The 16,797-nt window shown below is 41.3% G+C and overlaps 1 protein-coding gene across 6 annotated transcripts in view; it reads right to left on the bottom strand.

The window, feature by feature from the left end:
- Window positions 1-16,797, bottom strand: part of UNC13B (unc-13 homolog B) — a 196,960-nt gene that overhangs the window by 42,030 nt on the left and 138,133 nt on the right. For 2 of the 6 annotated variants that reach the window (XM_090274340.1, XM_090274341.1), the window contains exon 1: window positions 9,228-11,490. The exons of the other annotated variants lie outside the window; for them this stretch is intronic. In XM_090274340.1, coding sequence (XP_090130466.1) covers window positions 9,228-11,490 — 2,263 coding nt within the window. Of the gene's footprint in view, window positions 1-9,227; window positions 11,491-16,797 lie in introns of those variants that run through there. 6 annotated transcript variants of the gene reach the window in all.

Here is a 16,797-nt window from a genome sequence, read left to right as displayed (position 1 = left end):
ATAAGTCACAGTAGAGAAGTATAAAGTTCAGAGATTGATACTTTCCTACTCATCAGAGACTACATTGTCTTTTAGGCCATTAACCTCGGCCCATCAGCTTCTCTCCACTTTCTTTTCCCTCTCTTTTAAAGACTCACTGATGTTATAGAACAAGTAGAAGAGAGAATCATAGAAACAAATTCCTAAGTTCCCAATTTTTCAAGCCACTTCTGATGATCTAATGGGTCACCTCTCTTGACAGAAGAATCAACTCAGGAACAGAAATCCTCCAAAACAGTGCAGTTACTGGAAGGTGGGTAAGATGAAAAAGATATTTCCTGGATGGACTGGGCGGGGACGAGGGGTATGTCTCTTCTACATCTATTCCCTACCTCCCTGAAAGCACTCTGTCCCCTTTCAAAAGAAAGTTACGCAAAGAACACTTTAATTGGCCCTGTGACTCAAATTGGAAAGTTTCCTTTCCTCCTCCACTATCTTAAATATATTTCACACATCATGTCAAAGTTACTTTGATTGTGTCCTTATGTTCTTCCCAGAGTTCCCCATTATGTCCAAAGAATAAAATCCAACCTGTTGACAAGGCCATCAAGGCTCTCCCTGATCTGGCATCTCACATCTACTGGATGGACTCCAACTTTATTCTTGAGACTTAGCTCAAATGTTAATGCCTCTGTAAAAATTTCTTTACCTGCCTTTCCATCATATGCCAGTACTGTTTCACTGTAATTGTCTGTATAAATGTTCATTGTAATTGTCCATATAAATATCTCCCTTTATACACTATAAATTTCTTGAGAGTAAGAATTTTATATATACATAAGTAGTAAAAGAATCCTAAACTTTCACGACTTAGAAAGTAACACTTTTTCTAAGAAAATGTCTCTTGCATTAACCAGAGAAAAGAAAGATCTCTTAGCCAGTAGTCTGTACCATTTTCCAGACACCAAGGAACTGTTCTACTAGCTCTTCACTTTGTCCCATCCACTGGACATACATAAAACAAAAAAATCTTTTCTTGTTAAGAACTGAACTTTTTGTGCTTCCTACCTTCCTAAAATGCGTTAGGATTTTTCCATTCAGATTTAGTTTTCAGTTTAAGTGATATATGTGTAAGGAACACCTACTTTGTAGGAAAATCCTTGACTCCTAAGAATGGTTTCACTCTTCCAGACAGTCCATTTTATGAGGAAGTGACATACTTCTTCATTGTTAAAACAATCTTAACTCCCTTATACTTGGGAGTCAAAACATTTGAGGCACTGAATTTATTTACGCCTGCATTTCTAATCTGTGAAAAGCCTATAAGAACAGCTACCTCCAGGGTTACTGCAGGGATTCGTTTCTTCAACAAATATTTATTAAAAACATCCTGCACTCTACGTACTATTCTTGGTGCCAGTGATGCAGCACTGAATGAAACAAACTCCCTGATCTGGAGAAGCTTCGATTCTAGTAGGAGCATACAATTAATAATAATATGAAGATAATGATAGTAGTTAACACTAAGTGAACACCTTATGTATCTAGAATTTTATTTGAGTAAGCTCATTTATTTCTCATAACAACCCTACTGACTAAATACTATTATTATCTCAACTTTTTTGTTGATTAAACTGAAGATCAGAGAGGTTAAGAAACTTGCCTAAAGTCAGAGCAAGTGGCAAAGCCAAATTCAAAACACTCTGGTTCCAGAATCTGGAACTATAGATACCATGTCATGTGTAATAGGGACTCTGCTAAAAAAATTCATGTTAGGGTATAGGGGACCACTTTGAGTGGTTTTAAGAACTGTAGCCCAGGCCACAAGCCAGGCCCCTGAGAGGCCTGTAAGACTCAACAGGAAAACTGAGAAGGCCAGAGGCAGGCATGACTCGAAGGTCACTCAGAGGGTTCCCATGGGAATTAGACTTAAAGAATGCATCTTATTCTTTGAAGCTTGCTCTGCTTTTCTTATCTCTTAGCTAACTATAAACAGTGTGTAGCAAAAAATGTATGAAGCCTTACACCTGATGTCAGTATGGTACCAGGATGTTTAACAGACCCTGACACAGAATGGTCACTGTGCTCTTTATATTGATATCTGTATTCAGTAATTGTCAATTGTAACCCAAGCATCTGGAGCGAATTGATGATTTATGAATCTTGACCTTGTGTCTCCCGAGTCCCCTCCTTAATAAAAGGGACTCTTCTCCACTAGAGAGATTTGCCACCTCTCCTCCTCCCAGACAAAAGACAGCATCTGGGTAATTTTGTTTTCTCTCATTTGTGATCCTGAAACCTCTGCTGGACAGGGAGTTTCCACTGAGCCAGGGTGTTGGAGGCAGCCCCTCATTAGGGGAACAGATAATGTCCCCTGTGATCATGTTATAGTTGCTATTAAAATTTCATAAAAGGTTTTATAGTAAGGCCTCATTGATGAAGTGACATCTAAGAAGAGGCCTGAAGGAAATGAGTATAAAAGCTATTCAGAATTCTAGGAGAAAAGTATTCCAGTCAGAGAACATACAGTCAATGCGAAGTCTGAGGTGAAAGCATAATTGGTATGAAGGAACAGCAAGTCTGCAACAGACTGCCAGTTCAAATAGGGCTCTATAGGCCATTATAAACACTTCGTCTTTCATTCTGAGACAGAAGATCACTGGCAGGCTGTGAGCAGAGAAGTGATATGATCTGCCTCATGTTTTATAAGGACTACTCTGATTCCTGTGAGGAGAACAGACTGTAGAGAATAAGGGTAGAAGCTGGGAGGCCAGTTAGGCTAATGCAATCATCTAGACAAAAGAAAGTGGTGGAGATAGAGACAGCGGTATAATTCAAGACTTTTTTTTTTTTAAGGGTAGAGCAGGCAGAATTTACTAATTGATTGGATGTAGGTTGTAAGAGAAAAGAAGTCATGATTTACTCTGAACTTGGGCCCAAGCATCTGCAAGAATGGAGTTGTCATTTACTAGTAAGGAAGACTACAAGAAAAGCAGGTTTGGCAGGGACTTGAGCAGCAGGAGCAGGAGTTTGGTTTTGGATATGTCAAATCTGCAATGCCTATTTACATCCAAAAGGGGATGTTAAGTAGATGTGGAATCTGGTGTTATGATGGTTCTGGGCCAGAGATATAAATCTAGGAATGCTTATGAAATTTGAGATTGGAAGAGATTACCTAGGAAATGAGTATGATTTAAAAAAAAAAAAAAAAAAAAAAAAAAAAAGTCAGGACTGAATCCTGGGATTCTACAATGTTGGGAAGATGAGGAGGGACCAGCAAAGATGATTGAGAAGGGATGGCCAATAATGTTGGGGGAGAACCAAGACTGAGAGGTCAAGTGAAGGAAGTATTTCCAAAAGAAGAAATTGAGGCATAAGGATACTTTAAAGATCAATGGAATAGAAACAGGAATCCAGACATAAACTCTTACATTTATGGTTAGTTGATTTTTGACAAGGATACCAAGACCATTCAACCAGGGGGAAAAATGTCTCTTTCAGCAAATGGGGCTGAGATAACTCGATATTCACAGGCAAAAAAATGAAGTTGTACCCTATCTCACACCATCTATAAAAATTAACTCAAAATGGATCATACACCTAAACATAAGAGCTAACACTATAAAACCTTTAGAAAAAAACAAGAGTAAATCCCTGTGACCTTGGATTAGACAATGGTTTCTTAGCTATAAAACCAAAGGCACAATCAACACAAGAAAAAGTAGATAAACTGAACTTCATCAAAACTTCATTTAAAACTTTTGCACTCTACTTCATTATGATGGCTACTTAAAAAAAAACTGGAAGTAACAAGTGTTGGCAAGGATGTGGAGAAATTGGAAACTTTGTACACTCTTGGTGGGAATGTAAAATGGCATGGCACTGTGGAAAAAAATATGGTAATGCCTCAAAAAAAAAAAAAAAAACCCTGAACAAACCAGAACTACTATATGATCCAGCAATTCACTTCTAGGTATATAAGGTCTGTCTAGAAAAAGTCCAGCCATTGTTAATATAATGAGAACAGTAACCTGGTAGCCAAGGAGAGTGGACTGGAATGCCCATGTGTGAACAATGACAACTTCACTGTACTAGTCAGTGGGGGCGGTAGTCACCATTGAGTGAGCATGTGTACTGTGTGGCTGTTGCATTCAAAATGAGCAAGTAGAGCAACAAATCTGCATCGAGTTTTGCATTAAGCTTGAACACTCCTCTGCACAAACTATTTGAATGATTCAGAAGGCTTTCAGGGATGATGCGATGAGTGCAGTGCAATTAAGTGTGGCACAGATGCTTCAAAAATGGTCAAGAAAATGTTGAAAGTGATCCACATTCTGGAAGGTCTGCAACAAGCAGAATACCTGAGAAAGCTGAACGTGTGCGGGATGCAATCAACAAAGGTCAGCAACCGACAGTGCGAGGACTAGAAGCTGATCTGGGGATTCCAAAAACTATTGTGTCTGAGATTTTGACACAGGATCATGGCATGAAACGTGTCATGGCAAAATTCATTCCACGGTTTCTGCTACCAGAGCAGAAGGAACATTGTGCTGCAATCGGGAGAACTATGTGAGGTCCCAAGGTGCCTGCTTTGAAGGGGACTGAGGCATCATTGTCCTCTGTACAATGTCTTTTGTATCTTGTATCTTCTTCAATAAATGTCTCTATTTTTCATATTACATGGATGGATACTTTCCAGACATACCCAAAATAAATGAAAGCAAGGCTTCAAATTAATATTTACACACTCATATTCACAGCAGCATTATTCACAATAGCCAAGAAGGTGGAAGTAACCCAAGTGCTCATTAATAAATGAATGAGTAAACAAAATATGGTATACAAGTATATACATACAATAAAATACTATTCAGGAAGAAAATTCTGACACATGCTACAACCTGGGTGAATCTTGAAGACATTGTGCCAAGTGAAACAAGCCAGTCACAAGAGGACCAATGTTTAATTCCACTTATATGAAGTTATCTAGAGCAGTCAAATTTATGGAGATGGAAAGCAGAATAATGGTTGTCAGTGGCTGGGGGTGGGGAGGAGGAGAATGGGGAGTTAAGGTAAAATAGTTCCGGAGATTGGATGGTGGTGATGGTTGCACAAAAAATATAAATAAACTTAAAATGGTTAAAATGATGTTTTATGTTCTCTATATGTTACCACGATAAAATTTTTAAAGATTTTATTAAATTTTTTAGAGAGAGGGGAAGGGAGGGAGAAATAGAGGGAGAGAAACATTGACATGAGGTGCCGCAGCCCTGACTGGGAATTGAACCGGCAACCTCTTGTTTTACGGGACGATACTCAACCAACTGAGTCACACCAATCAGGGCCACAATAAATTAAAAAACAAACAAACAAAACATTTAGCCCTGACTGGTGTGGCTCAGTGGATTGGGTGTCTTTCTACAAGCCGAAAGGTTGTGGGTTTGATTGTAGGTCAGGGTTGTGGGCCAGGTCACCAGTGGGGGTGAATGAGAGACAACCAATGTTCTTCAATGCTTCTCTCCCTCTCTCTCTTCCCCTATTCCACTTTCTCTAAAAATAAATAAATAAAATATTTAATAAGATAAATGAAACATTTTTGCTTCAAAGGACACCATAAAAAAAGACAACACCACACAGATTTGGGGGAAATATTTACAAATCATATATCTGATAAGGAACTTATACCCAGAATATATATAGGACTCTAACAATTTGACAACAAAAAGACAAACAACTCAAGTTAAAAATGGGTAAAGGATTTAAATAGACATTTCTCCAAAGAAAATATAAAAATGGCCAATAAGCACATGAAAAGATACTCAACATCATCACACACTAGGGAAATGCAAATCAAAACCACAAGAAGATACTACTCACACCCACTAAGATGGCTATAATAAAAAACAAAGACATTAACAAATGTTGGCAAGGATGTGAATAAATTAGAACTTTCCTATGTTTCTGATGGAAATGTAAAATGGAAATTGGAAAACAGTTTAGCAGTTCCTCAAAAATGTTAAACAGATTTACCATATGACCCAGAAATTCCACTTCTAGATATATATACCCAAGAGAACTGAAAACACGGTCACACAAAAACTTGTACACAAATATTCATAGCAATATTATTTTTAACAGCCAAAAAAAATCCAAATGCCCATCAAATAATAAGTGGGTAAACAAAATGGTCGTATAATCACACAATGAAATATTATTTGACCACAAAAAGAAATAAAGTACTGACATGTTACAACATGAGTGAATCTTGAAAACATTACGCTAAGTGGAAGAAACCGATCACAAAAGGTCGCATATAGCCTTTGTATGAATCCATGTATATACAATGTCCAGAATAGGCAAAGCCATAGAAACAGAAAATAGATTCGTGGTTGCCAGAGACTGAAGGCAAAGGAGATTGAAGAGTGACTGCTAATAGATAAAGGGTTTCTTTGTGGAGTGATGGAAATGTTCTAGAATTCCTGGTTGCATAACTCTGTGAATATACTAAAAACCACTCAATTGTACATTTTTCAGAAGAATTTTAAGGGTGAATTTTATGGTATATAAATTATAACTTAATAAGGCTCTTATAATAAAAAAATAATCGATATGTCAGGTTGCTGACTGATTAAGAAGGGAACTGGACAAGAAATTTAGCAATATGCGAGTGGTTACCTAATGGCCTTGAGAAAAGCTATTTTGATAGAATGATAGTAATGAAAGAATTGAATCTTTATGTAATGCATATGAGAGTACTTAAAACAGTGCCTGGTACATACTCCCCCTAACAGAAGAAAAAAGATGAAAAATAGGAACTCAAATTAACGATAAATTACTACTAGTAAGCTTAGGGCCTAGAAAGTCTCAAGCAGAGCATTAAAGAAAGCTGAATGTTTGTAGTGGTAGCAGCCACTGTTAAATGGAATCAGTTTACCAGGATAGGGTGACTGTGCTCGAGGACTCTGTAATACGAGTCAGAGGCTGGCTTGTGTGCTTACGTTGTTCTATCCCTCCTGCTCTATGGAATGGTGCTGGAGTCAGGCCTGGTCCCAGTACTGGAGGGATGCCGCCACTCCCTCTGCAGCCCGTGGACCAGACTGGATCTCGGCTTGCTTTCTTACTGATGCTTCAGAAAACCTCCTTCTTATTATCACTGCTGCTGCCACCACCTGCTTATCACAGGTACCCTAAGTTCCCGCCATGCCCAGCAGGATATCAGCCCAGAAGGGGAACTTTGCAAGCTGAAGAGTCAGACCCAAGTATGCTGGATGCTCATGTAAACATCAACTGCTGCCAAGGTTCAAGGAGTTAGTAAGAGAGTACTGCTTTGGTATTTGTTGTTTCTATTGTTGCTGTAATGTAATGATTTCTAAATGCCTAAGAAGAAGGGGAAAAGGCTGTAAAGGTAAGAAGAAGAAGAAATAAATCCCTTGCAGCTAAGAAATTATAGAAACTTCCAGAAGGAGGTGATGTTTTGGCTGTATGCTGAAGAACTGAGTAAATTTTACTAGGCTGATCCGGTGAACACAGCACCTTAGGCTAGAAGGAAGCATGTGCATGTGAATATGCTGAGAACAGAAAGTACAAGGCAAATTTGTGAGACAACAAAGTTTCCTTTTGGGTGGAGTACAGTGGGACAATGGGAGATAAGCCTGGAAATGTAGAGACCAGCTGTAGTAGACTTAAATGACAATGAAGGAATTCAGATTTTTGTGATAGCTATAAGGAGCAGCTCTAGGGATATTTGAAAGGAACATGAGGTGATTTAAATTTTTCATTTTTAAATTAATTTTTAACTTAAAAAAATCTCATCCCATTAGTTTTCCACATGATACCTTTTTCCCATGGGCAATTATGAATGAGTTTTTATGTATCTTTGTTACACATTCTATACATATACAGACACTATGGATTTGCAGGTGTATTCTTTCCCTCTCCTTTTTATATAACTGTAAGCATCTTAGATATATTGTTCTGCACCTTGTTTTATTTTTATGTCAGTTTATCTTAGATATTTTTCTATTTCAATAAAAAAGATAACTCATTCTTTTTATAGCTACATGGTACTGTATCCCATTGTTTGGACATTCCAGCAAGGCATTTAGCCAGTCTTTCTTAACAAACACTTAGGTTGATTTCAATCTTTGCTATTAAAAACAATGCTTCAAAAATATCCTTGAACATATGTCCCTTCCACATGTGAAAATATACCTGCAGGATATATTCCTGGAAGTGATGTTAGGGCTCAAAGGGTATATATAATTCTGATAAATTTTGTCAATTGTCTTCCTTGGGTTATACCAATTTACACTCCCATCCCACGAGCAATGTAAAAGTGCCTATTCCCTCACACCTTTGCCAACGCAATATGTTTCATAATTTTAGTTTTGACTTAGAAAGATTAATCAGGTTATATGCATAAGAGGACAACCCCGCTTACATTTAAAACTGGATGCATACAGCATATGCTCTTTGGATAAATTTAATTTTTATTGGGAGAAGTAATTTTAAAGCTACATATCTCCACACTAAGTTCTGATATTCCTTTTTGTCAAAACTAGTCCAGACTCCAGTTCTTAGGTGAGCAGCCTTTAGCTGGAGATGAAAGAATGGGAATACAACCTGGGGAGTCAAGTCAGGTTCTTGGGCAGAGTCAGCACTATAAGCAGTTCTAGATAGCTCCAAGTCAGAAATAAGGCTCTGTGTTGTCAAGTCCAGAACTAGGAAGAAAAGTAGAGATAACGAAAAGCCCCACAGCGGCCTATGAGGTGGAGAAACCCCATCAGCTGCTGGGGAAATGACAATGCTATCTCAGCAAGACACCCATGGGGAATAATTTTTAAATGTAACATAGGGTTGCAATAGCCCCTCTAGTGCCTGTGAGCAATATGCCTCATTCCCCTATTCTGCCTCTTACCCCACACCGACTGTACACCAGAATACCCTAAAAGTTCTATAGCTGTAAACTACTTCTACCCAAATGTTCCTACCTCTTTTGAAAAGGTACTTTCTAAAGCTCTCCCCAACCCCAACAGATAGGACAGAAAGGCTTTTCCTGTTGGTTTAGAACCTTCTTTCACTCTAATTCCCACAGGAGTAGCTTAAAATCTATACTCAGGTAATTTAGACTGATTCAAGCTGTGAACCTCCCCCTTCACCTTGTGAAGCTCACCACCAAGCTAGGTCTTATGCTGGCCACACGGAGGCCATACCCAGCTGTGGGCCAATTAAATAGAGACTCAGAATACCTGGGTGCGTGTCTTCTACCGAGAGATGGTTTGCCTTCTGTACCAGTTCATGCAAAAGTTTTCTCTGCCTCAGTCTTTTCTCTCTTAGAACATTTTTAAAATTGTTGATGCACTTGTTGAGGTAGATGGTCTCTGCACACACTTGCTCTAAGCTTAGTCTGCCCTGTGTGGGAGAATCAAGCTTGGAACAAGTTTCACTTTCCAGACCTGGAGCCAGAATCAAACCTGGCAATGAATGTGCAAGAGGTGAGTTATGAGAAGCCAGAGAGAAGTTGCTGGGATCCTGAGAGGTTGGGTCTCCCTGTGTGGAGATGCCCACTCTGCCAGAGGCCACACTGAGCAAGCTCTCACTCCCCTGACTCCCAGGGCTCTCCACAGAAAAATCCTGGGCACCCCCTGAACTCACTGTCCCAAGAAGTCTATCACTGTTCTCTGACTGGGAACAACTCTCATTGCTTTCCGGGTCCTCAGGACTGATGGATGCACCATTCTCCAGCTTCTGAAACACTCCCTGCAGAGCTGAACGGAAGTGGTGAATTGCTCGGCCTAGTTTACTAGTGTAAAACTTAATTTCTATATCTTCATCCTCCTGCAAGCCAGCCATACAAGAGGACTTTTCAAAGACATCTTTAAGGACCTGAGCAGCACAATCCTCCTCTTCATTCAAGTCAATATGAACCATGTCACTGAAAGTCTCAGGCGCTATGATAATTTCCTCCTTCATGCTGTCACAACTCAGAGTGGTAAACCTTCTGGACTTGTCTGTCAAAAGGTCCTCTAGCTGCTTTGAGCTCAGAATATCAAGCCCAGCTTCACAGGCTGAGAGATTTTCCTCTGTCTTCAGCAACCCAGACAGTGATAGGCAGCTGCTAGCCTCACTTTTATCACTGTAGCTGTTTTCTCTTTTTGCTACTTCATGTCCTTGACTGCAATGTTTGAAAACCTGGGATTTCCCAGAATCCTCCTCATTTGGGATTAATACCAGGGAAGGTTCCTCGGATTGATGGAGGGCAGACAAAGAAGCCTCGCTCCCTGTCAGTTCACAGCTGCCACTGATGACTTGGGATGTTTCTGATGTTCTGTTTACTTCATCGCCTGGCTTAGACAAATCACTTGTCTTTGCTAAATTGTTCTCGGGTGGAAAGCAAAGGCCTCGCTTCACAGGGGTCAAGGGCTCTTTATGTTGATTCTGGGCCCTTATTTGATGTACTCCTGTTATGGGTTCTCTGTCTCCTGTTTCAATCTGAAGAACTGATTGGTCTGGGATTAAAGAACTTGAATTAAGATCCTGAAGTTGTTGTTGCAAAAATGATAGAGACTCCTTTTGGGAATTCTTATAGCCCTGTGGCCAGGCTGGTTCTTCTCTGATGGCAATCCGAACCCCTACACTCTGCAAGAGTATAGATTTCTGCAAGATGAAGTCTCTATGCTCTAAATGGGCAAGCTTCACAACAGTGGGCCTAGGGGCTTGGGCTCTACCAGCCCTGTAAGCCTCTTTGATGTACCTGTTGCACTGCATGCCATTAACACAGAGGTGCTTGGCCAGGAAGCTGTGCACCAGCTCCACGGTATTTTCCCCATCTTGTTCAGGAAGTCCATACAGATACAGAATGGCTTCCTCATTGAGTGTGTCCACATGGGGTTCCTGGGCCTTTCCTCCTACACACACCTTGGCCAGGGAGCTGCTGCCCACCTGCAAACCTTCTATTTCACTCAGAACTGAGTCTACACAGCTAGAGACTTCATCCACCGAACCCCGGACTTGGCTCAAGTGCTGCTGCAGCTCAGCAATCTCAGTTTGGAGACGACTGATACCTTGCAGCTCTCTGATTATATAGTCTACTACATCCCCCAAAGGTTCTCGCTGCTCAAGGCTCCAGCCTTGGCCCCTGGACAAAAGGGTCTTGGCTTGATTCCTCTCTGAGGGCTCTTGACAGCTGGTGGTAATGCTGGCAGATGAGAGGTCCTGAGAGCCAGACCCTGATACGCAGGCCGTGGAGCCCAGAGGAAGTGGGCTGCCGGCCTCTTGTCCAAAGGTACAATGCCGGGCCAGGTCCCCATCTCTATCCCCATCAATGGCTGACGCTGTTGATCCACAGCAAGGGGGCAGGGAGCTGTCCCCTGGTAAGGATCCAGCAGGGCCTGAGGACTTGCTCTTGATGTCACACACAGTCTCTGACTTAGCCTTATCTGGGGAAAACCTGGAGGAGGATCCCAAGGTGACCATGATTTCTTCCTCTGATTCTTGCAATAATCGCTTCATTTTCTCCCTTGGGTCTAAGGGGTTCTCTGTTTCTTCCTCTTATTTCTGGTCAGGATGCTGAATAGAGATTGTCTTGGAAGGCAATACCCTGTCCTGCTCTTTTCAGTCTACTTCTAGCAATTATTGCTGGCTGATGCCTTGGGCTTAGCCCACAGTTTTGCGTGGAATGGTCCCATGTGTGATCTCCAAACCTGGCACATGCCCCTGGGATCCTGGCTTGACTCTTATCCTGCAGCTAGTGAAAAAGGAAAATAGTGCACTCAGGTCAGAAAGCAGCAGGATAATTTTAACCTGAATCAAACTGTCAAGCAGCAATAAGAATGTTACCTTCTAAGATTGTGGAAGTCAACCCTGACCTGTCTCCCAGTTCTGGCCTTAAAGGCTGTAGGCAATCAGTTCTCTCTCCTTGGCTTCCCATCAGAGTATTGATGCAAAATCAGATCAAGTCCTTGTGTTCTGGGAAAGTATCCAAAGGCATCCGGATTGAGACAAACTTCTGGGAAGTGGGTGGAGGTGGAGTCAACGAATAACTGAACCTTTACAAATTCAACACTAGGGTCTAGCTCAGGAATAAACAAATAGATGTTAAACACCAAAGCTCAAGTCACATACATAGTGAACAACAAAGACGAGACATGGAATGTTATTATTTCTTTTTTTTCCTAGTTGGTTTTTCTGGTGGAGTCTCAGCTACTCAAAGGTTCACTCCTGCCTATAGCACAAAATGATAGCAAACCTTCACTGAAGAAAGGGTCATGGCCAGTATTTAAAACTCCGAGAGAAAAATTTTTTTCTACACCTAGTTCTAGAATAAAGCGGACAGTGTTATCATACTCACTGTCTAGGCATTTAGTTCACTTGATTTGAGGGCCACATGCCCAAAGGCACACTCGATGGTCTCACAGCTAAGGATGAAGAAGCTCAGGTTTAGCCAGTCCTGAGCTCCATTTAATAGTCCCCAAGGGCTTGGTGCAGCCTAATAGACACAGAGGTTCCACTTTGCTGGTCCACAGAGCATTGGATCTAATGCCTTCTTCAGAGTACCAGGTAAAGGGATTGTTGTCGCACTGTCCACTCCTGGAGTAACAGAGGGTTACTCTAGTCCTGTGACTGGCCTGTGAGAGATAGGTGGAGAGTTGATTCTGTCACAGAGGGCCCCAGTGTGCTTTGCTGTTCTCCAAAACAGTAAACACAGACCTGCCATTAATCTTGCCCCTACACCCTAAGCTACCAGCACCTGTATTACAGAGGCAGAGATGACTATTACCTTATGTGGGGTGGGCATCCATTCCCTTTTTACTAGAAATGTGCAGAATATAGGGAAGGAGCAAAGTGGAAATACAAAGGGGAAAACAGAGAGCCCAGGAATGCATGGGACTGCCAATATTCTGGCTCTGCTGGGGTGCTCTCGGAAGAGTGAAACCAGATGTGGTTTCCCCATTTTCTAGATTTAATCAAGATTTCTAAATATTTTAAACCTCTGCTTCCTTCTCTTTTCCCAGTACTCAAGTTAACCACCATAGGGGAAAACCGCATGTGAGAAGTCCCACGGCAATTCATTTTCAGGAAAGGCCACCATCTACAGTCAGTGGGCTTGCAAGTTAAAAACACTGTGCCTCCCCAGACTAGAAAGACCCAGAAGGACAAGTCACAAGACTAGGGATAAAGATGAAGCTGACCCCTTTCACTGGAAATAACTAGGCCAAGAACCAAGAGACAGAAATTAGATTAACTCCCAGTTCATTTTTTCCCTTCTCTCTGGCTCATCTAAAAACTCTACTTCATCTAAGAATTCCTCATCTAAGAGCTCTACCCATCCCCTGAGGCATTAGAGACCCAATTATTGCTTTTTAAGCATAATTCTTTACTTCAATGTCTCCAGGGGCTGAGATCAGCCAGACCCCTAGTCTGGCCCACACAATCTAATCTGAAAGAAAGAGAGAGAAAGAGAATCTTCCATAGTCATTACAAGAACTCCTGGGTCTTGGGCTTAGTGCCCAGCTGTCTAAGCAGCAAAGCCCCCCAATCTAGGACTGACTTGTAAAGTTCTTCCTTCTCTTCTCTAACAAGTACAAAATTTATATTTCCAAAGCTACTCCTTTCTTTTCTCCCCAACTGTGAAGGGTATTAGCACCTAGTATTAGCTTTGAACAATGTCCTTGGCCCTAGAAGGGCTGGAGCTGGCAATTAGCCTTTCAAGTTTGTCTCAGAGTGAAAGATTGCTTACTGAACCAAGATGAAACCTCTGTGTGTAACTACATGAAGCGACGAGCAAGTGCTTCTATACTGAAAATCAGGAGACTTAAGTTTGGATCTTCCTTCACCAGTGACCTTTGATTAAACACTTGACCTCTCTGTGCCTTAGTTTCCTCAACTGTAAAGTGAAGAAGTAGAAATGTTATAAAGCTAAAATGTGAGACTGGTAATTGGTAAACTATAAAGCACTTAGTGTTACTATTACTGACATGGCAAGTTCCTGAGATAAAGAAGCAGGGAAACTAATATCTAAGCAAAGCATGCAATCATCTAAATAGTATGATTTGAGTGAACCATGACTTTTATCCCAGCCACAGACCCTCACCTTTCCCAGTCTCTTCTAATGGTCTACAATAGTGCCTGAAATCCCACCATTAAAGTGACATTCTTTGTTAGTCCTGCTTTCTTCTAAAAGCCTTTTTTTTTTTTTAAGGTAAGAAAAGGGAGCAGCAAAACATTCAATCCCCAATATGTCATTCAGGTGACAAGAGGATTGCCATCACCTTAAGGCAGCCTAAAAGCATGAGTAAGGGGCAATAGCTATAGAACACAAGTTTTTTCTTTCTAATGCTGGTAAGGCCCAGAACTCATTTCCAAGTCTTCCAAGGTCAGCCTCACTTTGGTCCAGGTGAGGCCTTTTTCCTGGAAGAAAAATGAAGCTGACTCTCTCGCTATTGCTTCAGTGCAGGCTGGGTTAACTTTGGGCCTAGCTGCTTCTGCTCCCTAGATCAATACTCTAGACAGTCTTAGCCTGACTTCCTGGACATCCTGCCAGGTGTCCCCTCCAAGTGTGCAGTACCTACAACACTGGCTGACCAGCCACACAGGGGCAAATGGCACAGCCATGTGTTCAGAGAGCCCTTTCCCATGGCTTCCTAGAGAACTGAAAGCAAAGCTGCTTGGTTTTCTATGTTACTGACAAATAGCAAATTTCCAACTAGAGCTGCCATAGAAACTTCTCCCAGCCCCAAACAAAGAACTTTGCTCCCATATTAAACGAACAAAACCTCCCAAACCTTCTTTGGAATTGGTAGTCACTGTGCCTGGATGAACTCTGAACTTAAAAATCACCTCCTGGGGATATGGGTCCCTAAAGGCATAAAACCCATACAGTCAGCCAAATATTTAAGTTTTGAAGCAGGGGACAGAGCTCAATGTGATGCCCAGAAGATCAATTAGTCACTCTGCTCAAAACCCAATATGATACCAGAAGCCAGAATGGGTTGAAGGGGCAACCCTCAGGGCCAGGAGGCCCAATTCAAGGCCACCTCCTTCCCCAGCCTCTCTTTGCTACTACTGTCCACAGGAATGAAATAACAGGGGCCGAAGTATGAGAAGGACAGTTTTATTTCTAAATCAAATCAACAAATGTGCCCGGCACTAAGCTATATGCCAGGGATAGAAGACATAGTTCCTTTTCTTTAATATGTTATGGTTTGGAGAGAGAGGTAGACATATAGACAATCACAAAAATAGAATAATACATATTATAGTAGAAGTTGAAATAAAAATCAAGCATTTAATTATAGGGGTGGAGAATGTGAAGGCAGAGAGAATCTCAGCAAAACCTGGACAGGGAAGGCCATAAAGAAGTAATATTTGAGCTGACAGGATAAAGAAGCCTTGGGGTCCACCCAGCTCAAACCTGGCCCTCCAGTTGCTTCTAGTACCTTCCCAGTCCTGTCACTCTGCCCTATCCTGTTGGCCTGTCCACCCTAGTCAGACCTCATATAAATTCGCAAAGATCACCATACCTTTCTGCAATTTTTTACTAAGAAATGCCTAAACCTAGGAAAAATAAAGCACACCTTTCAAGAAATATCTGTGTTTGAAAAGGGAACACAGCATAACAAATAAATTAATCAAAAGGATTAAAGCTTCAATGAGAGAAAGCTAAGAACTATGGCAAGAAGTAAAGCCCTTAGATCACACTGCATCAGCACAAGCCTGCCCAAAGTCACAAGGAAAAAATTCTCCAGTTTTCTGAAATGGCTGGTTCTTTTATTTCTCTCTGACTTATCAAATAAAAGTGATTAAAAATGTGAGTATTCCTTGTAAAATTGCTTCTGACCCAAATCTTGGCTCGGAGAAAACAACTGGGGAACCTCTGGGAACAGGTCAGGACTCTGTGTATATCAAGAAGCCTCTGACTTTGTGTGGAACAAGCTCAAGAGGCAGAGAGCCAAGAGCTCTGAGCTGCCTTCCTCCCCAGGGGTCAGATCATTTCTGGGCCATTTACCAATTCTGTTATATGGCTAATACGGTGGGAGAAATGGATTTCTAGGGCCATAGCAGGTAGGGGTCCATGAGAATGTATGTTAATCTTTGGGAAAGAATCAATGCTTACAGAGAATCTTATCAAAGAAAACGATCAGGGTCACAAGGTATGAAGAGTGAGATTAGCCACGTGGAACAAAAGAATGCCCTAGATCCAATGTGGAGCAAGGTCAAGGACTATAGCTCACAGGACTTGCCACCCTTCCTTACCAGCTTTAGGAGGAACCCCATTTATATGCCAAAAGCTGGACCCTGTAAAGGAAAGAAAGCCTCAAGCATTGTACCCAAGAGGAAAGAGAGAACCTCAGGTAATGGACAGTAAGTTACTCTGAGTCCTCTTTCTGACTAGGCTCCTGACCTTGGGCTCTGTTTAGTCCAGTTTTAAGCAAGAATCCTCCTGGATTCTTTAGTGAAAATTCCCCACCTTTGATATCAGACCAAATTTCTTATCCCCTCCACACCCTAGCCAGCCTCAAGCAAAAATCCTGTCAAATTGGTTTAGCCAGACTCCCCCTTACCTCTGATATTTCCTCTTAGTGATTTTTATGCACTTACCCTTAACCCTGCTCTTGGCTATCAGTTCCCACTTTTCCTTGTATTCAAAGTTGGGCTCAGTCTCTCTCCCCCATTACAATGCCTCAATGTAGTAGCTCCCCTGAATAGAGTCTACCTTACCATCTTTAACATGTGTCAGAATAGCACTTTCTTAAGCCCTTATCATACTCTCTTTTTTCCTCATTACCTCATGACTCTTGTGAGCAGACTAAAGAAAGC

The sequence above is a fragment of the Furipterus horrens genome, unplaced genomic scaffold (assembly GCF_987537825.1).
Source record: "Furipterus horrens unplaced genomic scaffold, mFurHor1.1.pri manual_scaffold_4, whole genome shotgun sequence".
Classification (NCBI taxonomy): domain Eukaryota; kingdom Metazoa; phylum Chordata; class Mammalia; order Chiroptera; family Furipteridae; genus Furipterus; species Furipterus horrens.
Note: the sequence above shows the minus strand (reverse complement) of the source record. Positions and strands in the feature narration are given on the sequence as shown.